Here is a 26,062-nt window from a genome sequence, read left to right on the forward strand (position 1 = left end):
ATATCAAAAAGAGCAGTGGCTTTATTAACAGAGTACAAAAGTAAGTTATGCTAAACCTTTATAAACCACTGGTTAGGCCTCAGCTATTGTGAGCAATTCTGGGCACTGCACTTTAGGAAGGGTGTGAAGGCCTTAGAGAGGGTGCAGAAGAGATTTACTGGAATGGTGCCAGGGATGAGGGACTTCAGTTACATGGATAGACTGGAGAAGCTGGGGTTGTTCTCCTTAGAACAGAGAAGGTTAAGGGGAGATTTGATCGAGGTGTTTAAAATCATGAGGGGTTTTGACAGAGTAAATAAGGAGAAATTGTTTCCAGTGGCAGTGGTAAAGACCCCTGGGGCACACCACTTCATCCAGTCCGAAAAACAACCGTTCACCACTACTCTCTGCTTTCTGTCTCTTAGCCAACACAGTGCGTTACCGTGGGATAAACACGCAGAGCCGTGTTACCGTGGGATAAACACGCAGAGCCGTGTTACCGTGGGATAAACACGCAGAGCCGTGTTACCGTGGGAAAAACACGCAGAGCCGTGTTACTGTGGGATAAACACACTGACCCGTGTTACTGACCCGTGTTACTGTGGAATAAACACGCTGACCTGTGTTACTGACCCGTGTTACTGTGGGATAAACACGCTGAGCCGTGTTACTGTGGAATAAACACGCTGACCTGTGTTACTGACCCGTGTTACTGTGGGATAAACACGCTGAGCCGTGTTACTGTGGAATAAACACGCTGACCCGTGTTACTGACCCGTGTTTCTGTGGGATAAACACACTAAACCATGTTACTGACGTGTTTCTGTGGGATAAACACACTGACCCGTGTTACTGATGCATGTTACTGTGGGGTATTGGATGTAATACTAACCTCTCCATTTCTCTGCTCGATCGGTTCAGATCTGTGAAAGAAGACACAAACACATCAGGAACTCACTCCACTGAACTAAACATTGAGAAAGAAAAGCCAACAAGGGTTACAGTCTAAACTCTGACACTCGGGTCTAAAGCAGTACTGGAGTGAATTGTATAAGTATAGGAACATGTGCCTTCACACTCATGACTAAAGCACTACTGTCAGTACGTTTGCACACGTATGGCAAAGTGTGCCATTACACTCATTCTCAGGTTTTTTAGCAATATTGTATTGAGGGTTTGCACACACAAGGTAATGTGTGCCCTCACTCAGCGCCGACCCTGATGTACTCACTCAGCTGAGCAAAGTACTGGTTGGACACTCCCCCTGACCCCATCAGGAAGGATGGCGGACAGCAGTCTCACAGCATTTATCATTGGGCCAACCCACAGGCAGGGCCAAGAGGCAGGCCTGTCCTTACTCTAACCCAAGACCTCTCCAGTCCATAATATCCAGTTCCCTTTAATGGCTCGGCAAAGTCTGTGTCTGGTTTGATGCGCAGTTTAACAGTGCTGAAAATGCACGTAAATCTGGAATTGGCTCCTCTTCCCACTCCCTCACCGTTACCTCTGGAGTCCCCCCAGGATCTATCCTTGGCCCCCTCCTATTCCTCATCTACATGCTGCCCCTCGGCGACATCATCCGAAAACACGACGTCAGGTTCCACATGTACACTGACAACACCCAGCTCTCCCTCACCACCACCTCCCTCGACCCCTCCACTCTCTCTCATTGGTCACACTGCTCGACTGACATCCAGTACTGGATGAGCAGAAATTTACTCCAATTAAATATTGGGAAGACTGAAGCCATTGTCTTCAGTCCCCGCCAAAAACTCCGTTCCCTCGTCACCGACTCCATCCCTCTCCCCGGTCACTGTCTGAGGCTGAACCAGGCCGTTCACAACCTCGGCCTCCTGTTTGACCCTGAGATGAGCTTCTGACCCCATATTCTCTCCATCACCAAGACCGCCGACTTCCCCCTCCGTAACATCGCCCGTCTCCGCCCCGTCTCAGCTCATCTGCTGCTGAAACCCTCATCAATGCCTTTATTACCTCTGGACTCGACAATTCCAATAATCTCCTGCCCGGCCTCCCATCTTCCACTCTCCATAAACTTGAGCTCATCCAAAACTCTGCTGCCCGTATCCTAACTCACACCAAGTCCTGCTCACCCATCACCCCCTGTGCTCGCTGACCTACATTGGCTGCTGATCCGGGAACACCTTGATTTTAAAATTCTCATCCTTGTTTTCAAATCCCTCCATGGCCCTCGCCCCGCCCTATCTCTGCAACCTTCCTCAGGCCCACAACCCTCCGAGATCTCTGCACTCCTCGAATTCTTGCCTGTTGTGCATCCCCAATTTTAATCGCTCCACCATTGGCGGCTTTCAGCTGCCGAGGCGCGAGGCTCTGGAATTCGCTCCCGAAACCTCTCCATCTCTCTGCCTCTCCTCCTTTAAGACACTCCTTAAAACCTACTTCTTTGACCAAGCTTTTGGTCACTTGTCCCAATACCTCCTTATGTGGCTTGGTGTCAAATTTTGTTTGATAACGTTCCTGTGAAGCGCCTTGGGACTTTTTACTACGTTGAAGGCGCTATATAAATGCAAAGTTGTTGTTGTAGTACAGTGTGTGCTGGTTTGATGCACAGAGTGCCTGTTATCCAGGAGATGAACAACATTAAAAGTGCCTGTTATCCTGGAGATTATACTGAAAGTGCCTGTTATCCCGGGGATTATACTGAAAGTGCCTGTTATCCCGGAGATTATACTGAAAGTGCCTGTTATCCTGGGGATTATACTGAAAGTGCCTGTTATCCTGGGGATTATACTGAAAGTGCCTGTTATCCCGGAGATTATACTGAAAGTGCCTGTTATCCTGGGGATTATACTGAAAGTGCCTGTTATCCCGGGGATTATACTGAAAGTGCCTGTTATCCTGGGGATTATACTGAAAGTGCCTGTTATCCTGGAGATTATACTGAAAGTGCCTGTTATCCCGGAGATTATACTGAAAGTGCCTGTTATCCCGGAGATTATACTGAAAGTGCCTGTTATCCTGGGGATTATACTGAAAGTGCCTGTTATCCCGGGGATTATACTGAAAGTGCCTGTTATCCTGGGGATTATACTGAAAGTGCCTGTTATCCTGGGGATTATACTGAAAGTGCCTGTTATCCCGGGGATTATACTGAAAGTGCCTGTTATCCTGGGGATTATACTGAAAGTGCCTGTTATCCCGGGGATTATACTGAAAGTGCCTGTTATCCCGGGGATTATACTGAAAGTGCCTGTTATCCTGGGGATTATACTGAAAGTGCCTGTTATCCTGGGGATTATACTGAAAGTGCCTGTTATCCCGGGGATTATACTGAAAGTGCCTGTTATCCTGGGGATTATACTGAAAGTGCCTGTTATCTCGGGGATTATACTGAAAGTGCCTGTTATCCTGGAGATTCAGTTTATGCTTCCTTCTGTTGGTAATCATTGCTCTCACTACACAATAACTGGACACGTCCATCTCACCCAATCCCCTCGTTAGTTTAAAAATCTGTGCTCTTTCCCTCCCCATCATCTTTATTCTCCATTCAGATTCCATTCGGAGTGTCGGACGGTCCAGGACCACTGAGGGCTATCGGCCAGTCGCAAAATCTAATCACCCTCGATCGCCCCTCCCTCAATATCCCATTCCTCCCTTACATTTTCCCACACTACCTGCCCCCAGCACCCCCATTCTCGATACTCACCACTCCCTGTGCACTTGCCCTGGGAACTTGATCCCCAGCCCACAGTTCTCAGGGTCGTGGAAATCAACTTCTCCATTCCGTTGAGGATCTTCAACTGTTGAACACTATCTCCCGAGCCTTCTCCTCTCCACCATTCTCGGCTCTTCAGCCCCGCCCCTCATTCCCCAAACCCCGCCCCTCATTCCCCAAACCCCGCCCCTCATTCCCCAAACCCCGCCCCTCATATCCCAAACCCCGCCCCTCATATCCCAAACCCCGCCCCTCATATCCCAAACCCCGCCCCTCATATCCCAAACCCCGCCCCTCATATCCCAAACCCCGCCCCTCATATCCCAAACCCCGCCCCTCATATCCCAAACCCCGCCCCTCATATCCCAAACCCCGCCCCTCATATCCCAAACCCCGCCCCTCATATCCCAAACCCCGCCCCTCATATTGAGAACCCCAAGTGGCAGCAATTACCAGCAGAGGGGTGGAAGCCATGCACAGCGACAGGAGCAGGAGCAGGAGCAGGAGAGCGACGATGCCTGCTCACAGACACCGGAGATCCAGCAGCAGTCACCACCTTCAGGTAAAAGCGATCCTCATCCTCCAGCGTAGTGTCAGACAGCAGTTGAGGAGCTGCTCCTACAGACAGAATGAGAAAGGGGATTATCAGCGAGCAATAAAGGCAGCTGAGCACAGGCAGGAGAGGGAGAGAGCAGCGATGGCGGGACTTCGGCATTACGTTGAGGAGATGCAGGCTCCCGTGTGTGTGCCAGCAGCAGTATGATGGGAGCCTGTCCAGCAGGAGTGGAGGACGAAATGAGTGAGTTCACCTTGATCACCCAATGCATTCGATGTGACAGTCAACGAGGGAATGAGAAACTGGAGCCGGCAAAGACTCAGGCTGAACGTTCTGGGATCCTGCACACCAGGTCTCGGGAAATTTCCCAGGAATCGGGAGATTTGTGGGCAGTATTCAAATGCCACAAAATGAGTTGACAGAGGTGACCGCATGGGACTGAATGGATCAGTGGGCTGGACACAGAGCCTGGAGCCTGGGTCTGGATTCAGCACTGATAGATAAGATCCAAGTCTCATCTGTTTCCGAGCGGTGGTCCTCCATCCAGTGGAGCGGTGGTCCTCCATCCAGTGGAGCGGTGGTCCTCCATCCAGTGGAGCGGTGGTCCTCCATCCAGTGGAGCGGTGGTCCTCCATCCAGTGGAGCGGTGGTCCTCCATCCAGTGGAGCGGTGGTCCTCCATCCAGTGGAGCGGTGGTCCTCCATCCAGTGGAGCGGTGGTCCTCCATCCAGTGGAGCGGTGGTCCTCCATCCAGTGGAGCGGTGGTCCTCCATCCAGTGGAGCGGTGGTCCTCCATCCAGTGGAGCGGTGGTCCTCCATCCAGTGGAGCGGTGGTCCTCCATCCAGTGGAGCGGTGGTCCTCCATCCAGTGGAGCGGTGGTCCTCCATCCAGTGGAGCGGTGGTCCTCCATCCAGTGGAGCGGTGGTCCTCCATCCAGTGGAGCGGTGGTCCTCCATCCAGTGGAGCGGTGGTCCTCCATCCAGTGGAGCGGTGGTCCTCCATCCAGTGGAGCGGTGGTCCTCCATCCAGTGGAGCGGTGGTCCTCCATCCAGTGGAGCGGTGGTCCTCCATCCAGTGGAGCGGTGGTCCTCCATCCAGTGGAGCGGTGGTCCTCCATCCAGTGGAGCGGTGGTCCTCCATCCAGTGGAGCGGTGGTCCTCCATCCAGTGGAGCGGTGGTCCTCCATCCAGTGGAGCGGTGGTCCTCCATCCAGTGGAGCGGTGGTCCTCCATCCAGTGGAGCGGTGGTCCTCCATCCAGTGGAGCGGTGGTCCTCCATCCAGTGGAGCGGTGGTCCTCCATCCAGTGGAGCGGTGGTCCTCCATCCAGTGGAGCGGTGGTCCTCCATCCAGTGGAGCGGTGGTCCTCCATCCAGTGGAGCGGTGGTCCTCCATCCAGTGGAGCGGTGGTCCTCCATCCAGTGGAGCGGTGGTCCTCCATCCAGTGGAGCGGTGGTCCTCCATCCAGTGGAGCGGTGGTCCTCCATCCAGTGGAGCGGTGGTCCTCCATCCAGTGGAGCGGTGGTCCTCCATCCAGTGGAGCGGTGGTCCTCCATCCAGTGGAGCGGTGGTCCTCCATCCAGTGGAGCGGTGGTCCTCCATCCAGTGGAGCGGTGGTCCTCCATCCAGTGGAGCGGTGGTCCTCCATCCAGTGGAGCGGTGGTCCTCCATCCAGTGGAGCGGTGGTCCTCCATCCAGTGGAGCGGTGGTCCTCCATCCAGTGGAGCGGTGGTCCTCCATCCAGTGGAGCGGTGGTCCTCCATCCAGTGGAGCGGTGGTCCTCCATCCAGTGGAGCGGTGGTCCTCCATCCAGTGGAGCGGTGGTCCTCCATCCAGTGGAGCGGTGGTCCTCCATCCAGTGGAGCGGTGGTCCTCCATCCAGTGGAGCGGTGGTCCTCCATCCAGTGGAGCGGTGGTCCTCCATCCAGTGGAGCGGTGGTCCTCCATCCAGTGGAGCGGTGGTCCTCCATCCAGTGGAGCGGTGGTCCTCCATCCAGTGGAGCGGTGGTCCTCCATCCAGTGGAGCGGTGGTCCTCCATCCAGTGGAGCGGTGGTCCTCCATCCAGTGGAGCGGTGGTCCTCCATCCAGTGGAGCGGTGGTCCTCCATCCAGTGGAGCGGTGGTCCTCCATCCAGTGGAGCGGTGGTCCTCCATCCAGTGGAGCGGTGGTCCTCCATCCAGTGGAGCGGTGGTCCTCCATCCAGTGGAGCGGTGGTCCTCCATCCAGTGGAGCGGTGGTCCTCCATCCAGTGGAGCGGTGGTCCTCCATCCAGTGGAGCGGTGGTCCTCCATCCAGTGGAGCGGTGGTCCTCCATCCAGTGGAGCGGTGGTCCTCCATCCAGTGGAGCGGTGGTCCTCCATCCAGTGGAGCGGTGGTCCTCCATCCAGTGGAGCGGTGGTCCTCCATCCAGTGGAGCGGTGGTCCTCCATCCAGTGGAGCGGTGGTCCTCCATCCAGTGGAGCGGTGGTCCTCCATCCAGTGGAGCGGTGGTCCTCCATCCAGTGGAGCGGTGGTCCTCCATCCAGTGGAGCGGTGGTCCTCCATCCAGTGGAGCGGTGGTCCTCCATCCAGTGGAGCGGTGGTCCTCCATCCAGTGGAGCGGTGGTCCTCCATCCAGTGGAGCGGTGGTCCTCCATCCAGTGGAGCGGTGGTCCTCCATCCAGTGGAGCGGTGGTCCTCCATCCAGTGGAGCGGTGGTCCTCCATCCAGTGGAGCGGTGGTCCTCCATCCAGTGGAGCGGTGGTCCTCCATCCAGTGGAGCGGTGGTCCTCCATCCAGTGGAGCGGTGGTCCTCCATCCAGTGGAGCGGTGGTCCTCCATCCAGTGGAGCGGTGGTCCTCCATCCAGTGGAGCGGTGGTCCTCCATCCAGTGGAGCGGTGGTCCTCCATCCAGTGGAGCGGTGGTCCTCCATCCAGTGGAGCGGTGGTCCTCCATCCAGTGGAGCGGTGGTCCTCCATCCAGTGGAGCGGTGGTCCTCCATCCAGTGGAGCGGTGGTCCTCCATCCAGTGGAGCGGTGGTCCTCCATCCAGTGGAGCGGTGGTCCTCCATCCAGTGGAGCGGTGGTCCTCCATCCAGTGGAGCGGTGGTCCTCCATCCAGTGGAGCGGTGGTCCTCCATCCAGTGGAGCGGTGGTCCTCCATCCAGTGGAGCGGTGGTCCTCCATCCAGTGGAGCGGTGGTCCTCCATCCAGTGGAGCGGTGGTCCTCCATCCAGTGGAGCGGTGGTCCTCCATCCAGTGGAGCGGTGGTCCTCCATCCAGTGGAGCGGTGGTCCTCCATCCAGTGGAGCGGTGGTCCTCCATCCAGTGGAGCGGTGGTCCTCCATCCAGTGGAGCGGTGGTCCTCCATCCAGTGGAGCGGTGGTCCTCCATCCAGTGGAGCGGTGGTCCTCCATCCAGTGGAGCGGTGGTCCTCCATCCAGTGGAGCGGTGGTCCTCCATCCAGTGGAGCGGTGGTCCTCCATCCAGTGGAGCGAGGAGCGGTGGTCCTCCATCCAGTGGAGCGAGGAGCGGTGGTCCTCCATCCAGTGGAGCGAGGAGCGGTGGTCCTCCATCCAGTGGAGCGAGGAGCGGTGGTCCTCCATCCAGTGGAGCGAGGAGCGGTGGTCCTCCATCCAGTGGAGCGAGGAGCGGTGGTCCTCCATCCAGTGGAGCGAGGAGCGGTGGTCCTCCATCCAGTGGAGCGAGGAGCGGTGGTCCTCCATCCAGTGGAGCGAGGAGCGGTGGTCCTCCATCCAGTGGAGCGAGGAGCGGTGGTCCTCCATCCAGTGGAGCGAGGAGCGGTGGTCCTCCATCCAGTGGAGCGAGGAGCGGTGGTCCTCCATCCAGTGGAGCGAGGAGCGGTGGTCCTCCATCCAGTGGAGCGAGGAGCGGTGGTCCTCCATCCAGTGGAGCGAGGAGCGGTGGTCCTCCATCCAGTGGAGCGAGGAGCGGTGGTCCTCCATCCAGTGGAGCGAGGAGCGGTGGTCCTCCATCCAGTGGAGCGAGGAGCGGTGGTCCTCCATCCAGTGGAGCGAGGAGCGGTGGTCCTCCATCCAGTGGAGCGAGGAGCGGTGGTCCTCCATCCAGTGGAGCGAGGAGCGGTGGTCCTCCATCCAGTGGAGCGAGGAGCGGTGGTCCTCCATCCAGTGGAGCGAGGAGCGGTGGTCCTCCATCCAGTGGAGCGAGGAGCGGTGGTCCTCCATCCAGTGGAGCGAGGAGCGGTGGTCCTCCATCCAGTGGAGCGAGGAGCGGTGGTCCTCCATCCAGTGGAGCGAGGAGCGGTGGTCCTCCATCCAGTGGAGCGAGGAGCGGTGGTCCTCCATCCAGTGGAGCGAGGAGCGGTGGTCCTCCATCCAGTGGAGCGAGGAGCGGTGGTCCTCCATCCAGTGGAGCGAGGAGCGGTGGTCCTCCATCCAGTGGAGCGAGGAGCGGTGGTCCTCCATCCAGTGGAGCGAGGAGCGGTGGTCCTCCATCCAGTGGAGCGAGGAGCGGTGGTCCTCCATCCAGTGGAGCGAGGAGCGGTGGTCCTCCATCCAGTGGAGCGAGGAGCGGTGGTCCTCCATCCAGTGGAGCGAGGAGCGGTGGTCCTCCATCCAGTGGAGCGAGGAGCGGTGGTCCTCCATCCAGTGGAGCGAGGAGCGGTGGTCCTCCATCCAGTGGAGCGAGGAGCGGTGGTCCTCCATCCAGTGGAGCGAGGAGCGGTGATCCTCCATCCAGTGGAGCGAGGAGCGGTGATCCTCCATCCAGTGGAGCGAGGAGCGGTGATCCTCCATCCAGTGGAGCGAGGAGCGGTGGTCCTCCATCCAGTGGAGCGAGGAGCGGTGGTCCTCCATCCAGTGGAGCGAGGAGCGGTGATCCTCCATCCAGTGGAGCGAGGAGCGGTGATCCTCCATCCAGTGGAGCGAGGAGCGGTGATCCTCCATCCAGTGGAGCGAGGAGCGAGGATCCTCCATCCAGTCACTAGTTGCCGTGGATTCACAGCACAAAACTACCAAATTTCAACAAAACAGCTGAAAGACTCATGCAGGAAAAGGGAATGCATCACACAGGAACAGTGTAGAGGGAGCTTTACTCTGTATCTAACCCTGTACCTGCCCTGGGAGTGTTTGATGGGACAGTGTAGAGGGAGCTTTACTCTGTATCTAACCCCCTGTACCTGCCCTGGGAGTGTTTGATGGGACAGTGTAGAGGGAGCTTTACTCTGTATCTAACCCATGCTGTACCTGCCCTGGGAGTGTTTGATGGGACAGTGTAGAGGGAGCTTTACTCTGTATCTAACCCGTGCTGAACCTGCCCTGGGAGTGTTTGATGGGACAGTGTAGAGGGAGCTTTACTCTGTATCTAACCCGTGCTGTACCTGCCCTGGGAGTGTTTGATGGGACAGTGTAGAGGGAGCTTTACTCTGTATCTAACCCTGTACCTGCCCTGGGAGCGTTTGATGGGACAGTGTAGAGGGAGCTTTACTCTGTATTTAACCCGTGCTGTACCTGCCCTGGGAGTGTTTGATGGGACAGTGTAGAGGGAGCTTTACTCTGTATCTAACCCGTGCTATACCTGCCCTGGGAGTGTTTGATGGGACAGTGTAGAGGGAGCTTTACTCTGTATCTAACCCCCTGTACCTGCCCTGGGAGTGTTTGATGGGACAGTGTAGAGGGAGCTTTACTCTGTATTTAACCCGTGCTGTACCTGCCCTGGGAGTGTTTGATGGGACAGTGTAGAGGGAGCTTTACTCTGTATCTAACCCGTGCTGTACCTGCCCTGGGAGTGTTTGATGGGACAGTGTGGAGGGGGTTCTACGGTGTATCTAACCCATACCTTAAAGTAACAGATTTCAGTTTGGCTCGGTGGTAGCACTCTTGCCTGAGTCCCTTTCTGGGTTGCACATAATTGAGTTTTATTCCTCAGTGCAGTACTGAAGGAGTGCTGCACTGCTGGAAGTGCCATCTTTTGGTGACATTTTAAACTGGTGCCCTATCTACCTGTTCAGGTGTGTGGTAAAGATCCCATAACACTGCATAAAGAACAGGGACGTCTCCTGGTGTGCTGGCCAATATTCATCCCTCAACCCACATATGAACAAGGCAAGGGAATACACAATAAATGAGAGGATACTGAGAGGTGTAGAGGAAGTGAGGGACCTTGGAGTGCATGTCCACAGATCCGTGAAGGTAGCAGGACAGGTAGATAAGGTGGTTAAGAAGGCATATGGGATACTTTCCTTTATTAGCCAAGGCATAGAATATAAGAGCAGGGAGGTTATGCTGGAACTGTATAAAACACTGGTGAGGCGACAGCTGGAGTATTGCGTACAGTTCTGGTCACCACATTATGGGAAGGATGTAATTGCACTGGAGAGGGTACAGAGGAGATTTACGAGGATGTTGCCAGGGCTGGAGAATTGATTATGAGAAAAGATTGGATAGGCTGGGTTGTTCTCTTTGGAACAGAGGAGGCTGAGGGGTGATTTAATTCAGCTGTATAAAATTATGAGGGGCCTAGATAGAGTGGATAGGAAGGACCTATTTCTCTTAGCAGAGGTGTCAATAATCAGGGGGCATAGATTTCAAGTGATTGGTAGAAGGATTAGAGGGGAACTGAGGAGAAATGTTTTCACCCAGAGGGTGGTGGGGGTCTGGAACTCACTGCCTGAAAGGGTGGGAGAGGCAGAAACCCTCAGCTCATTCAAAAAGTACCTGGATGTTCACCTGAAGAGCCGAAACCCACAGGGATACGGACCAAGTGCTGGAAAGTGGGATTAGGCCGGGTGGCTCATTTTCAGCCAGCAAGGACACGATGGGCCGAATGACCTCCTCCTATGCTGTAAATTTTCTATGATTCTATAAACTGGTCATTTATTCATCTGCTGTTGGTGGGATCTTGCTGTGCACTCATTGACGGCCATGTCTGCTGACACAGATGATTACACTTCAAAAGTAATGCAAAATTCACAAAAGAAAACCACAAAAAGTCACAAGACAATGTGGAAGTTGAACCATTTCCCTGCTCTGTCCACTCCTCATTTAGATTTCATCACCAGGGAAAATATTTCCCTGTGACCTTCCTCATCCCCCTCCACTAAAACTCCAAACACTCTGTTGATTTTAAGAGCTGGCTGTGTAGCACAGCTCATCTTGAAGCAGTAATGATACCCCCATCATACCTGTGTCCGGTGCCGAAACCCCCCTGGTAATGGAGCATTCCATTGGCCCCTCAGGATCGATGACGGAGCCCAGATGTTCAATGGTGTTTATCAGCTGTTGGCAAGAGCAGGCACTGGGTTAGTCAGGGCAATGTGAAGGTGGAGACAGTTCTGGTTCATCTGTCACTTGGTATCAGACAAGCAGGTGTGGAGGTGATAGAGTAGAGCTGTGGTCATAAGCATGGATGGGAATGCTCACTCCATGCTGACCCAGTATCACCGAGGGTAAACATGCAGACACTGAACAGGAGGGGTCCTGAGACGAGCTTCTGACCACCTGTCACCATCACTAAGACCGCCCACTTCCCCCTCCGTAACATCGCCCGTCTCCGCCCCGCCTCAGCTCATCTGATGCTAAAAAGCTCATCTGTGCCTTTGTTACCTCTACACTCGACTATTCCAATGCTCTCCTGGCCGGCCTCCCATCTTCCACCCTCTGTAAACTTCAGCTACTCATAACCTATCCAACAACAAATCCTGCTCAATCATCACCCCTGTCCTCACTAACCTACAATAACCCATGATCCCACAACACCCTGAGATAAATATTCCCTTCATAATCTCACCCCAGCCTATCTCTGCAACCTCTCCCCCAAACTCTGGCCTCGTGCATCCCTCCTCTCCCTTTACCCCAACATTGGTAATTGTGCCTTCAGCCGTCGAGGCCCCTGCTGTTGATCGCTCTCGGTTTCAACGAGGGGATGTGTTAGAAACAGGATCACCGCCGTCTCATTCACCACTGATTAATTTTTTTTTTTATTCGTTCACGGGATGTGGGCGTCGCTGGCAAGGCCGGCATTTATTGCCCATCCCTAATTGCCCTCGAGAAGGTGGTGGTGAGCCGCCTTCTTGAACCGCTGCAGTCCGTGTGGTGACGGTTCTCCCACAATGCTGTTAGGAAGGGAGTTCCAGGATTTTGACCCAGCGACAATGAAGGAACGGTGATATATTTCCAAGTCGGGATGGTGTGTGACTTGGAGGGGAACGTGCAGGTGGTGTTGTTCCCATGCGCCTGCTGCCCTTGTCCTTATAGGTGGTAGAGGTCGCGGGTTTGGGAGGTGCTGTCGAAGAAGCCTTGGCGAGTTGCTGCAGTGCATCCTGTGGATGGTGCACACTGCAGCCACTGTGTGCCGGTGGTGAAGGGAGTGAATGTTTAGGGTGGTGGATGGGGTGCCAATCAAGCGGGCTGCTTTGTCCTGGATGGTGTCGAGCTTCTTGAGTGTTGTTGGAGCTGCACTCATCCAGGCAAGTGGAGAGTATTCCATCACACTCCTGACTTGTGCCTTGTAGATGGTGGAAAGGCTTTGGGGAGTCAGGAGGTGAGTCACTCGCCGCAGAATACCCAGCCTCTGACCTGCTCTCGTAGCCACAGTATTTATATGGCTGGTCCAGTTAAGTTTCTGGTCAATGGTGACACCCAGGATGTTGATGGTGGGGGATTCGGCGATGGTAATGCCGTTGAATGTCAAGGGGAGGTGGTTAGACTCTCTCTTGTTGGAGATGGTCATTGCCTGGCACTTATCTGGTGCGAATGTTACTTGCCACTTATGAGCCCAAGCCTGGATGTTGTCCAGGTCTTGCTGCATGCAGGCTCGGACTGCTTCATTATCTGAGGGGTTGCGAATGGAACTGAACACTGTGCAGTCATCAGCGAACATCCCCATTTCTGACCTTATGATGGAGGGAAGGTCATTGATGAAGCAGCTGAAGATGGTTGGGCCAAGGACACTGCCCTGAGGAACTCCTGCAGCAATGCCCTGGGGCTGAGATGACTGGCCTCCAACAACCACTACCATCTTCCTTTGTGCCAGGTATGACTCCAGCCACTGGAGAGTTTTCCCCCTGATTCCCATTGACTTCAATTTTAGTAGGGCTCCTTGGTGCCACACTCGGTCAAATGCTGCCTTGATGTCAAGGGCAGTCACTCTCACCTCACCTCTGGAATTCAGCTCTTTTGTCCATGTTTGGACCAAGGCTGTAATGAGGTCTGGAGCCGAGTGGTCCTGGCGGAACCCAAACTGAGCATCGGTGAGCAGGTTATTGGTGAGTAAGTGCCGCTTGATAGCACTGTCGACGACACCTTCCATCACTTTGCTGATGATTGAGAGTAGACTGATGGGGCCGTAATTGGCCGGATTGGATTTGTCCTGCTTTTTGTGGACAGGACATACCTGGGCAATTTTCCACATTGTCGGGTGGATGCCAGTGTTGTAGCTGTACTGGAACAGCTTGGCTAGAGGCGCAGCTAGTTCTGGAGCACAAGTCTTCAGCACTACAGCTGGGATGTTGTCGGGGCCCATAGCCTTTGCTGTATCCAGTGCACTCAGCCGTTTCTTGATATCACGTGGAGTGAATCGAATTGGCCGAAGACTGGCTTCCGTGATGGTGGGGATATCGGGAGGAGATGGATTATCCACTTGGCACTTCTGGCTGAAGATGGTTGCAAACGCTTCAGCCTTGTCTTTTGCACTCACGTGCTGGACTCCGCCATCATTGAGAATGGGGATGTTTGCAGAGCCTCCTCCTCCCGTTAGTTGTTTAATTGTCCACCACCATTCACGACTGGATGTGGCAGGACTGCAGAGCTTTGATCTGATCCGTTGGTTGTGGAATCGCTTAGCTCTGTCTATAGCATGTTGCTTCCGCTGTTTAGCATGCATGTAGTCCTGAGTTGTAGCTTCACCAGGTTGGCACCTCATTTTTAGGTACGCCTGGTGCTGCTCCTGGCATGCTCTTCTGCACTCCTCATTGAACCAGGGTTGATCCCCTGGCTTGTTGGTAATGGTAGAGTGAGGAATATGCCGGGCCATGAGGTTACAGATTGCGCTGGAATAGAATTCTGCTGCTGCTGATGGCCCACAGCGCCTCATGGATGCTCAGTTTTGAACTGCTAGATCTGTTCTGAATCTATCCCATTTAGCACGGTGGTAGTGCCACACAACACGTTGGATGGTGTCCTCAGTGCGAAGATGGGATTTCGTCTCCACGAGGACTGTGCGGTGGTCACTCCTACCAATACTGTCATGGACAGATGCATTTGCGACAGGTAGTTTGGTGAGGACGAGGTCAAGTAAGTTTTTCCCTCGTGTTGGTTCGCTCACCACCTGCCGCAGGCCCAGTCTCGCAGCTGTGTCCTTCAGGACTCGGCCAGCTCGGTCAGTAGTGGTGGTACCGAGCCACTCTTGGTGATGGACATTGAAGTCTCCCACCCAGAGTACATTCTGTGCCATTGCTACCCTCAGTGCTTCCTCCAAGTGGTGTTCAACATGGAGGAGGACTGATTCATCAGCTGAGGGAGGACGGTCGGTGGTAATCAGCAGGAGGTTTCCTTGCCCATGTTTGACCTGATGCCATGAGATTTCATGGGGTCCAGAGTCAATGTTGAGGACTCCCAGGGCCACTCCCTCCTGACTGTATATCACTGTACCGCCACCTCTGGTGGGTCTGTCCTGCCGGTGGGACAGGACATACCCAGGGATGGTGATGGAAGAGTCTGGGACATTGGCTGAAAGATATGATTCTGTGAGTATGGCTATGTCAGGCTGTTGCTTGACTAGTCTGTGGGACAGCTCTCCCAATTTTGGCACAAGTCCCCAGATGTTAGTAAGGAGGACCTTGCAGGGTCGACTGGGCTTGGTGTTTTGCCGTTGTCGTGTCTGGTGCCTAGTGGTCCGATGCCGGGTGGTCCGTCCGGTTTTATTCTTATTATGACTTTTCGTAGCGAGATTTTACAACTGAGTGGCTTGCTAGGCCATTTCAGAGGGTGATTAAGAATCAACCACATTGCTGTAGGTCTGGAGTCACATGTATGCCAGACCGGGTAAGGACGGCAGGTTTCCTTCCCTAAAGGACATTAGTGAACCAGATGGGTTTTTACGACAATCCGGTAGTTTCATGGCCACCATTACTGATACTAGTATTTTAATTCCATATTTTTATTTAATTAATTGAATTTAATTAATTAATTGAATTTAAATTCGCCAACTGCCGTGGCGGGATTTGAACTCATGACTCTGGATTTTAGTCCAGGCCTCTGGATTACTAGCCCAGTAACATAACCAATATGCTACCGTACCCTTGCAACTGGCAACTGTCAGGCTGCTCTGTGAATCCTCCCTGCGTAAGGTTCCTTCTCTCCCTGATCTGTCGGTAATGCAGGGTTACCCAGTAATTATTCCCCGCCCCCCCCCACCCCGCAGTATTTCAGCAGGCAGTGTCCGTGGGGCAGGGTTCCCCAGTGGATAATCCCCCCACCCCGCAGTATTTCAGCAGGCAGTGTCCACGGTGCAGGGTTCCCCAGTCGATAATCCCCCCCACCCCGCAGTATTTCAGCAGGCAGTGTCCACGGTGCAGGGTTCCCCAGTGGATAATCCCCCCAACTCCCCGCAGTATTTCAGCAGGCAGTGTCTGTGGTGCAGGGTTCCCCAGTGGATAATCCCCCCAACTCCCCGCAGTATTTCAGCAGGCAGTGTCTGTGGTGCAGGGTTCCCCAGTGGATAATCCCCCCAACTCCCCGCAGTATTTCAGCAGGCAGTGTCCGTGGGGCAGGGTTCCCCAGTCGATAATCCCCCCCCACCCCGCAGTATTTCAGCAGGCAGTGTCCGTGGGGCAGGGTTCCCCAGTGGATAATCCCCCCACCCCGCAGTATCTCAGCAGGCAGTGTCCGTGGGGCAGGGTTCCCCAGTAGATAATCCCCCCAACTCCCCGCAGTATTTCAGCAGGCAGTGTCCGTGGGGCAGGGTTCCCCAGTGGATAATCCCCCCAACTCCCCGCAGTATCTCAGCAGGCAGTGTCCGTGGGGCAGGGTTCCCCAGTGGATAATCCCCCCAACTCCCCGCAGTATTTCAGCAGGCAGTGTCCGTGGGGCAGGGTTCCCCAGTGGATAATCCCCCCACCCCGCAGTATTTCAGCAGGCAGTGTCCGTGGGGCAGGGTTCCCCAGTGGATAATCCCCCCACCCCGCAGTATTTCAGCAGGCAGTGTCCGTGGGGCAGGGTTCCCCAGTGGATAATCCCCCCACCCCGCAGTATTTCAGCAGGCAGTGTCCGTGGGGCAGGGTTCCCCAGTGGATAATCCCCCCAACTCCCCGCAGTATTTCAGCAGGCAGTGTCTGCGGTGCAGGGTTCCCCAGTAGATATTCCCCCTCCCATGGTATTTTAGCAGGCGGTGGGTCCTTACCATCTTGGTGCTGGTGAAGTCTTGTTCCATGTTCACTGCCATGTCCTGCAGGGCACTGAGCTGCTGCTCCATCTCACTGAGCTGAGCCCTAACCTGCCGAGTGCCCACAGTGTGGGCAGAGGGTCGAGGAGGTGCCCACACGGTGCCACTATCCTGCAGCAACAGTCTCTGGGTTAGATCATCTCCGGCCTGCTGCTGCTCCCAATCCGTGCTCCTGGGCTGGACTGGGCCGGGGGGCGGGGACTCTGAAAATAAAATGACAAAGTAAACTATTCCCTCGAGGACTTCACTTGAAGTGGACAGAAAGTCCTGTCACTCAGGTCCCAGGCCAACTCAGTGCCTGCAAGGACGCAGATATACGTCACAGCTGCTCCACCCATCTTACACAGAAATATACACCACTGCCGACACGCAATCAGGCCATTCGGCCCCACCAGTCCCTCTCCGTGTTTACCCTCCACACAGCAAATAATTCTAATCACATTTACCCTCCCTGTCCCCATATCCCTTCAACCTCTGTTCCTTCACCCACCCCTCCAATCTTAGCAACACAGGAACAGGAGGAGGCCATTCGGCCCCTCGACCCTGTTCTGCCATTCAATTAGATCATGGGTGATCTGTATCTTAATTCCATAGAATGATACAGCACGGGAGGCCATTTGGCCCATCTACCTGCCTTGGTTCCGTGACCCTCAATACCCTTGCCTGACAAAAATCTATCAAGCTCAGTTTTGAAATGTTCAATTGACTCCCAGCATCAACAGCTTTTTGGGCGGGAGAGAGTTCCAGATTTACACTCCCCTTTGTGTGAAGTGCTTCTTGACCCCTGAACGGCCCTGCTCTAATTTTAAGATATGCCCCCTGTTCTGGACTCCCCCAACCAGAGGAAATAGTGTCTCTCTATCCACCCTATCAAATCCTTTAATCATCTTCCGGCCCCCTTTTCTATGGTTCTATCTTAAACACCTCAATTAGATCACCCCTCAATCTTCTTTACTCGAGGGAATACAAGCCTAGTCGCTGCAACCTGTCCTCATAATTTAACCCTTTTAGCCCTGGTATCATTCTGGTGAATCTGCACTGCACCACCTCCAAGGCCAATATATCCTTCCTGAGATGCGGTGCCCAGAACTGAACACAGTCTCCAAATGGGATCTGACCAGAGTTGTATATAACTGTGACAAAACTTCCACCTCTTTGTATTCCTGCCCTTTTGAGATAAAGGCCAACATTCCATTCGCCTTGTCAATTATTTTTTGTTTCAGTCCACTGTCTTTTAGTGATTTCTGTACTTGGACCCTGAAATCTCTCTGCTCCTCCACAGTTCTGAGCTTCTCACCATTTACAAAATACTCTGATCTCTTTCTTAGGTCCAAAGTAGACGACCTCACACTTCCCCACATTGAACTCCATCTCCCACAGTTTTGCTGACTTATTTAATCTCCCAATGTCCCTTTACAACTTCCTGTTCCCATCGAGAATATTTACTGTGGCACCTAACTTGGTGTCATCGGCAAACTTGGATATACCACTCTCTAATCCCTCACTGAAATCATTTCTAAATATAGTGAAAAGCTGAGGCCCCAGTACAGATCCCCGGGGGACACCACTCGTCACATCCTGACAATTTAAGGACATACCCATTATCCCCACTCTCCGTCTCCTACCTCCCAACCAATTCCCAACCCGTGTCAATAGGTTTCCTCCAATTCCATGCACTCCCATTTTTGTTAACAGTTTCTTATGTGGAACCTCATCCAATGCCTTCTGGAAGTCCACACAGACAACATCCACAGACACTCCCTTATTTACATTAGTTACCTCCTCAAAAAATTCAACTAGGTTCATTAGAGATGATTTACCCTTTACAAATCCATGCTGGCTCTCTCCGATCAGCTCATATTTATCCAAGTGATCAGTCACCCTGTCCTTAATAAAAGATTCTAGTAACTTCCCCACAACATACTTTAGACTAATAGGCCTATAATTTCCAAGTTTATCTCTCTTATCCTTCTTAAATTTTGAATACTGACATAGTTTCTGCCTCAACCACCAGCTCTGGAGGTGAATTCCACAGCCTCACAACTCTGCGTTGAGAGCTTTCTTCTGCTCTTTCCCAATCTCTTACATTTAAAATCAAATCTGTATTTTAACAGAACTCACGACTCGAGACACAATCAGCCAGAGTCTTCGGGTGTGGAGAAACCCCGCAGAACAGCACACAGCCTGCTGCTCATTATAGTGGGTCAGTGTTTGGACTGATTGGGGACGAATGTCAGAACTGAGCAGAACATCACGTTCTCACATCTAATCGGTGTCAGAACACAAACAATTTTGATATTTCCACAGGTTAGATACAGAGTAAAGCTCCCTCTACACTGTCCCATCAAACACTCCCAGGGCAGGTACAGCACGGGTAAGATACAGAGTAAAGCTCCCTCTACACTGTCCCATCAAACACTCCCAGGGCAGGTACAGGGTTAGATACAGAGTAAAGCTCCCTCTACACTGTCCCATCAAACACTCCCAGGGCAGGTACAGCACGGGTTAGATACAGAGTAAAGCTCCCCCTACACTGTCCCATCAAACACTCCCAGGGCAGGTACAGGGTTAGATACAGAGTAAAGCTCCCTCTACACTGTCCCATCAAACACTCCCAGAGCAGGTACAGCACGGGTTAGATACAGAGTAAAGCTCCCTCTACGCTGTCCCATCAAACACTCCCAGGGCAGGTACAGCACAGGTTAGATACAGAGTAAAGCTCCCTTTACACTGTCCCATCAAACACTCCCAGGGCAGGTACAGCACGGGTTAGATACAGAGTAAAGCTCCCTCTACACTGTCCCATCAAACACTCCCAGGGCAGGTACAGGGTTAGATACAGAGTAAAGCTCCCTCTACACTGTCCCATCAAACACTCCCAGGCAAGGTACAGGGGGTTAGATACAGAGTAAAGCTCCCATCAAGGTGCAGTCTGAACAGAACCAGACCCAGTACTGAATGTGAGTCTAACCAGAGCCCTGTACCATTTACAGCTCCTCTACTTGTCCCATTCCCACCCTCCTTGCCTTGCACCATCATCCCTTTTGTCATTTAATCACTCGTGCCCTCTATCAGAGACCTTCTCTTTTGTTCTTTCCTCCCCTCTGCCTCCCCCCCTTTCCTCTGGCTTTGAACTTGCTTAAAAACTGTTAAATCTTCAACTTCTTCCAGTTCTGACGAAGGATCATCGACCTGAAACGTTAACTCTGATTCTTCACAGATGCTGCCTGACCTGCTGAGTATTTTCAGCATTTTCTGTTTTTATTTCAGAACCCTGTACAGTTTGACCATTACCTCCTCTGACTTGCATTCTACTGTTCTGATGATGTGGATCAACATCCTACGGACTTTGTTGGCTGCTGCTCTGCATTGGTTGGACATGTTTAGCATTGAGTTTACGAAGACTCTGAGATCTGTTTCAGCCTCATGCTTCTCTATTGGGGAAGATGCTGGAGTCTATTATAAAGGATGTGATAACAGGACACTTGGAGGGCATTAATGGGATTGGACAAAGTCAACACGGATTCATGAAAGGGAAATCATGCTCAACAAATCTACTGGAGTTTTTTTTTGAGGATGAAACTAGTAGAATAGAAAGGGGAGAACCAGTGGATGTGGTGTATTTGGATTTTCAGAAGGCTTGGGGGGAATATACTGGCATGGATTTAGAATTGGTTGAAAGACAGGAAACAGAGAATAGGAATAAACGGGTCTTTTGCCGGGTGGCAGGCAGTGACTAATGGGGTACCGCAGGGATCAGTGCTTGGGCCCCAGCTATTCACAATATATATCAATGATTTGGATGAGGGAACTAAATGTAACATTTCCAAGTTTGCAGACGACACAAAGCTGGGGTGGAATGTGAGCTGTGAGGAGGATGCAAAGAGGCTCCAATGTGATTTAGACAAGTTGGGTGAGTGGGCAAGAACATGGCAGATGCAGTATAACGTGGATAAATGTGAGGTTATCCACTTTGGTTGTAAAAACAGAAAGGCAGATTATCTGAATGGTGATCTTTATGCTAAAGGGATCACAGGATATGGGAAAAAAGCAGGAACAGGGTATTGAGTTAGAGGATCAGCCATGATCATTTTGAATGGCGGAGCAGGCCCAAAGGGCCGAATGGCCTACTCTTGCTCCTATTTTCTATGTTTCTATTTCAACACCGTTCAAGCAGTATGTGTGTTGACAAATTTTCCTTCCCATGTGCAGCACTTTACATTTGTCTGCATTAAATTCCATCTCCCACTGCTCTGTCCACCCACATATTTTGTCCAACTCACTAAATTTCTGAGCTGCTCATCTATTGAGATAACTGAGATTCCTCAGTCTCCTTCAACTTTGTCCCTAGCTGTTTCAGCAGTGTTCATTGCTCCTTCCAATGTCCAGTACTTCACACTTGTCCGCACTCAATCCCATGTGCAACTCTTCTGCTGTTTTTATTGTTTCCATCACACAGACAGGGACTAGCTCCTTTCTCTCTCCGTAACACAGATTCAGTACTCACCCTGGGCCGGACAGCTATCTGGAGGCACAGTGTTAGTGACTGAAGCAGCCATGTGATGTAGTCCAGGAATGGAGATGCCTTCTCCTTCCGATGAGGGTAGCAGCTCAGTAACAGTTGTGGTGAGTGGAAGGTCATTCAAGAGCTCTCCAGCATCGATGTCAATAACATTGAGGAACTTATGACCAGGCACAGCCTGTGAATATGAAGGCACAAGCAAGGCAGGAGTTATGAGAGAGTGGGGACAGTGCACAAGGACATGGTCTTTTTATTAATTCATTCATGGGATGTGGGCATCGTTGGCGAGGCCAGTATTTATTGCCCATCCCTAATTGCCCTTGAGAAGGTGGTGGTGAGCCGCCTTCTTGAACCATTGCAGTCCGTGTGGTGAAGGTTCTCCCACAGTGCTGTTAGGAAGGGAGTTCCAGGATTTTGACCCAGTGACTATGAAGGAAGAGTGATATATTTCCAAGTCGGGATGGTGTGTGACTTGGAGGGGAACGTGCAGGTGGTGTTGTTCCCATGTGCCTGCTGCTCTTGTCCTCGGTGGTAGAGGTCGCGGGTTCGGGAGGTGCTGAGGAAGAAGCCTTGGCGAGTTGCTGCAGTGCATCCTGTGGATGGTGCACACTGCAACCATGGTGCGCCGGTGGTGAAGGGAGTGAATGTTTCGGGTGGTGGATGGGGTGCCAATCAAGTGGGCTGCTTTGTCCTGGATGGTGTCGAGCTTCTTGAGTGTTGTTGGAGCTGCACTCATCCAGGCAAGTGGAGAGTATTCCATCACACTCCTGACTTGTGCCTTGTAGATGGTGGAAAGGCTTTGGGGAGTCAGGAGGTGAGTCACTCGCCGCAGAATACCCAGCCTCTGACCTGCTCTTGTAGCCACAGTATTTATGCGGCTGGTCCAGTTAAGTTTCTGGTCAATGCCGTTAAATGTCATGGGGAGGTGGCAAGACTCTCTCTTGTTAGAGATGGTCTATCAGAGAATCGCACACAGCTGGAGTTATTAGAGTGGGGACAGTACACAAGGGAACGATCTATCAGTGTATCACACACAGCAGGAGTTGTTGGAGTGGGAACGTACACAGCGGGCCACCTTCTCCCCAACCCCACCGACCCACCTTCTCCCCAACCCCACCGACCCACCTTCTCCCCTTATCCCCAACCCCACCTTCTCCCCAACCCCACCTACCAACCTTCTCCCCAACCCCACCGACCCACCTTCTCCCCAACCCCACCGACCCACCTTCTCCCCTTATCCCCAACCCCACCTTCTCCCCAACCCCACCTACCAACCTTCTCCCCAACCCCACCTACCCACCTTCTCCCCAACCCCACCTACCCACCTTCTCCCCAACCCCACCTACCAACCTTCTCCCCAACCCCACCTACCCACCTTCTCCCCAACCCCAACTACCCACCTTCTCCCCAACCCCACCGACCCACCTTCTCCCCTTATCCCCAACCCCACCTTCTCCCCAACCCCACCTACCAACCTACTCCCCAACCCCACCTACCCACCTTCTCCCCAACCCCACCTACCCACCTTCTCCCCAACCCCACCTACCCACCTTCTCCCCAACCCCACCTACCCACCTTCTCCCCAACCCCACCTACCCACCTTCTCCCCAACCCCACCTACCCACCTTCTCCCCAACCCCACCTACCCACCTTCTCCCCAACCCCACCTACCCACCTTCTCCCCATCCCCACCTACCCACCTTCTCCCCATATCCCCAACCCCACCTTCTCCCCATATCCCCAACCCCACCTTCTCCCCATATCCCCAACCCCACCTTCTCCCCAACTCCACCTACCCACCTTCTCCCCAACCTCACCAACCCACCCACTCACCCACCCACCCACTCCCCAACCCCACCTTCTCCCCAACCCCACCCACCAATGTCCCATATCCCTTAACTCCACCTACACATACTTTCCCCACATCCTTTAGTCCCAGCTCTCTCCATGAACTACTCTATTGGCCCCATTTACACGGCCTGCTTCAATGTTATTCGCTGGTAGCTTCTTCCACAACTCCATTATCTTTTGGGTGAACCCGATTTCCCCGTGCACTGATTATGAAGAGTGATGGTTACATAAGAACATAAGAAATAGGAGCAGGTGTAGGCCAATCGGCCCCTCGAGCCTGCTCCGCCATTCAATAAGATCATGGCTGATCTGATCCTAACCTCAAATCTAAATTCATGTCCAATTTCCTGCCCGCTCCCCGTAACCCCTAATTCCCTTTACTTCTAGGAAACTGTCTATTTCTGTTTTAAATTTATTTAATGATGGAGCTTCCACAGCTTCCTGGGGCAGCAAATTCCACAGACCCACCACCCTCTGAGTGAAGAAGTTTCTCCTCATCTCAGTTTTGAAAGAGCAGCCCCTTATTCTAAGATTATGCCCCCTAGTTCTAGTTTCACCCATCCTTGGGAACATCGTTACCACATCCACCCGATCAAGACCCTTCACAATCTTATATGTTTCAATAAGATCGCCTCTCATTCTTCTGAACTCCAATGAGTAGAGTCCCAATCTACTCAACCTCTCCTCATATGTCCACCCCCTCATCCCTGGGATTAACCGAGTGAACCTTCTAAGAAGGTTATTGCAGGTACACACCACAATCTCCAGCAAAGAGCCAACAGAGTGGAGCAAACAAGTATAGGATGAGCTGGGACTTGAATTTTTAATGTAACACTTGAAGCTTTGGAGAGTTCAGGCAATTGAACCTGAATATAGGCAGCAATCCTGAGTGCATAAGCGTGGGCACCTCCCCCCACTTTGGACCGGGCACCTCCCCCCACTTTAGACCGGGCACCTCCCCCCACTTTAGACCGGGCACCTCCCCCCACTTTAGACCGGGCGCCTCCCCCCACTTTAGACCGGGCGCCTCCCCCCCACTTTAGACCGGGCGCCTCCCCCCCACTTTAGACCGGGCGCCTCCCCCCCACTTTAGACCGGGCGCCTCCCCCCCACTTTAGACCGGGCGCCTCCCCCCCACTTTAGACCGGGCGCCTCCCCCCCACTTTAGACCGGGCGCCTCCCCCCCACTTTAGACCGGGCGCCTCCCCCCCACTTTAGACCGGGCGCCTCCCCCCCACTTTAGACCGGGCGCCTCCCCCCCACTTTAGACCGGGCGCCTCCCCCCCACTTTAGACCGGGCGCCTCCCCCCCACTTTAGACCGGGCGCCTCCCCCCCACTTTAGACCGGGCGCCTCCCCCCCACTTTAGACCGGGCGCCTCCCCCCCACTTTAGACCGGGCGCCTCCCCCCCACTTTAGACCGGGCGCCTCCCCCCCACTTTAGACCGGGCGCCTCCCCCCCACTTTAGACCGGGCGCCTCCCCCCCACTTTAGACCGGGCGCCTCCCCCCCACTTTAGACCGGGCGCCTCCCCCCCACTTTAGACCGGGCGCCTCCCCCCCACTTTAGACCGGGCGCCTCCCCCCCCACTTTAGACCGGGCGCCTCCCCCCCACTTTAGACCGGGCGCCTCCCCCCCACTTTAGACCGGGCGCCTCCCCCCCACTTTAGACCGGGCGCCTCCCCCCCCCTTTGGACCGGGCGCCTCCCCCCCACTTTAGACCGGGCGCCTCCCCCCCACTTTAGACCGGGCGCCTCCCCCCCACTTTAGACCGGGCGCCTCCCCCCCACTTTAGACCGGGCGCCTCCCCCCCCCCTTTGGACCGGGCGCCTCCCCCCCACTTTAGACCGGGCGCCTCCCCCCCACTTTAGACCGGGCGCCTCCCCCCCACTTTAGACCGGGCGCCTCCCCCCCACTTTGGACCGGGCGCCTCCCCCCCACTTTAGACCGGGCGCCTCCCCCCCACTTTAGACCGGGCGCCTCCCCCCCCCCTTTGGACCGGGCGCCTCCCCCCCACTTTAGACCGGGCGCCTCCCCCCCACTTTAGACCGGGCGCCTCCCCCCCACTTTAGACCGGGCGCCTCCCCCCCCCTTTAGACCGGGCGCCTCCCCCCCCCTTTGGACCGGGCGCCTCCCCCCTCTTTGGACCGGGCGCAGTCATTCCCTACTTCTTCCAATACACACAAATTTGTCCAACTGCCTGACCTGGTCCTTCTACACCACAGATAGCACGAGCCATGATCTGATTGAATGGCGGAGCAGGCTCGAGGGGCCATATGGCCTACTCCTGCTCCTAATTCTTATGTTCTAGCCCCAAGAGGCCCTCTTTCAGGGTTTACCCCGTCTCACTGTGGGCAGCACAGTCCCACCTGCTGTGGATCTTGTAGTTTGCAACAATGCTGAACTTCAAGAGAGACTCAGTACATCAATGGGACGGCAGGTGTTGACTGGCATATTCCTCTCTGTCCCGTATGTGAATATTACACTGAAACTAAGCATTAATCCAACCCTAAACCTAGCCTTACACTTACCTGGTCAGGTGCTGCACAAGTTGTTGGTGTGAGGAGAGACTTCTGATACACTTCACTTGGGAATCGAAGGTTCATGAACACATCTGGAGGTAGAATCTGAACCTGAGGGACACTGGCCGGTGTCTGTTGTACTGTCAGCAAGTAGAGCACATTGATCAGGCACTGCATTATTGGACTGGAGCCAGTCTTACCACAGCTGGTCAAACATCAACGGCCCACCAATGGGAGCCAGTCTTACATCAACGGCCCACCAATGGGAGCCAGTCTGACATCAACGGCCCACCGATGGGAGCCAGTCTGACATCAACGGCCCACCAATGGGAGCCAGTCTGACATCAACGGCCCACCAATGGGAGCCAGTCTGACATCAACGGCCCACCAATGGGAGCCAGTCTGACATCAACGGCCCACCAATGGGAGCCAGTCTTACATCAACGGCCCACCAATGGGAGCCAGTCTTACATCAACGGCCCACCAATGGGAGCCAGTGTTAGCCAAGTTACAGTGACAGCCTCTGAAAGCTCACTTCGA

The 26,062-nt window shown here is 54.0% G+C and overlaps 1 protein-coding gene across 1 annotated transcript in view; it reads right to left on the bottom strand.

Moving 5' to 3' along the window:
* The window catches only part of cplane1 (ciliogenesis and planar polarity effector 1), a 211,492-nt gene that overhangs the window by 13,571 nt on the left and 171,859 nt on the right, over positions 1–26,062 (bottom strand). Inside the window, exons 39-44 of the mRNA XM_067982079.1 lie at positions 25,532–25,737; positions 21,136–21,328; positions 16,587–16,831; positions 11,371–11,464; positions 4,127–4,291; positions 872–902 (exon numbers count right to left, since the gene is read on the bottom strand). Of these exons, the coding sequence (XP_067838180.1) occupies positions 872–902; positions 4,127–4,291; positions 11,371–11,464; positions 16,587–16,831; positions 21,136–21,328; positions 25,532–25,737 (934 nt within the window). The remainder of the gene's footprint in view (positions 1–871; positions 903–4,126; positions 4,292–11,370; positions 11,465–16,586; positions 16,832–21,135; positions 21,329–25,531; positions 25,738–26,062) is intronic.

This window comes from Heptranchias perlo, chromosome 4, assembly GCF_035084215.1.
Source record: "Heptranchias perlo isolate sHepPer1 chromosome 4, sHepPer1.hap1, whole genome shotgun sequence".
Lineage (NCBI taxonomy): Eukaryota > Metazoa > Chordata > Chondrichthyes > Hexanchiformes > Hexanchidae > Heptranchias > Heptranchias perlo.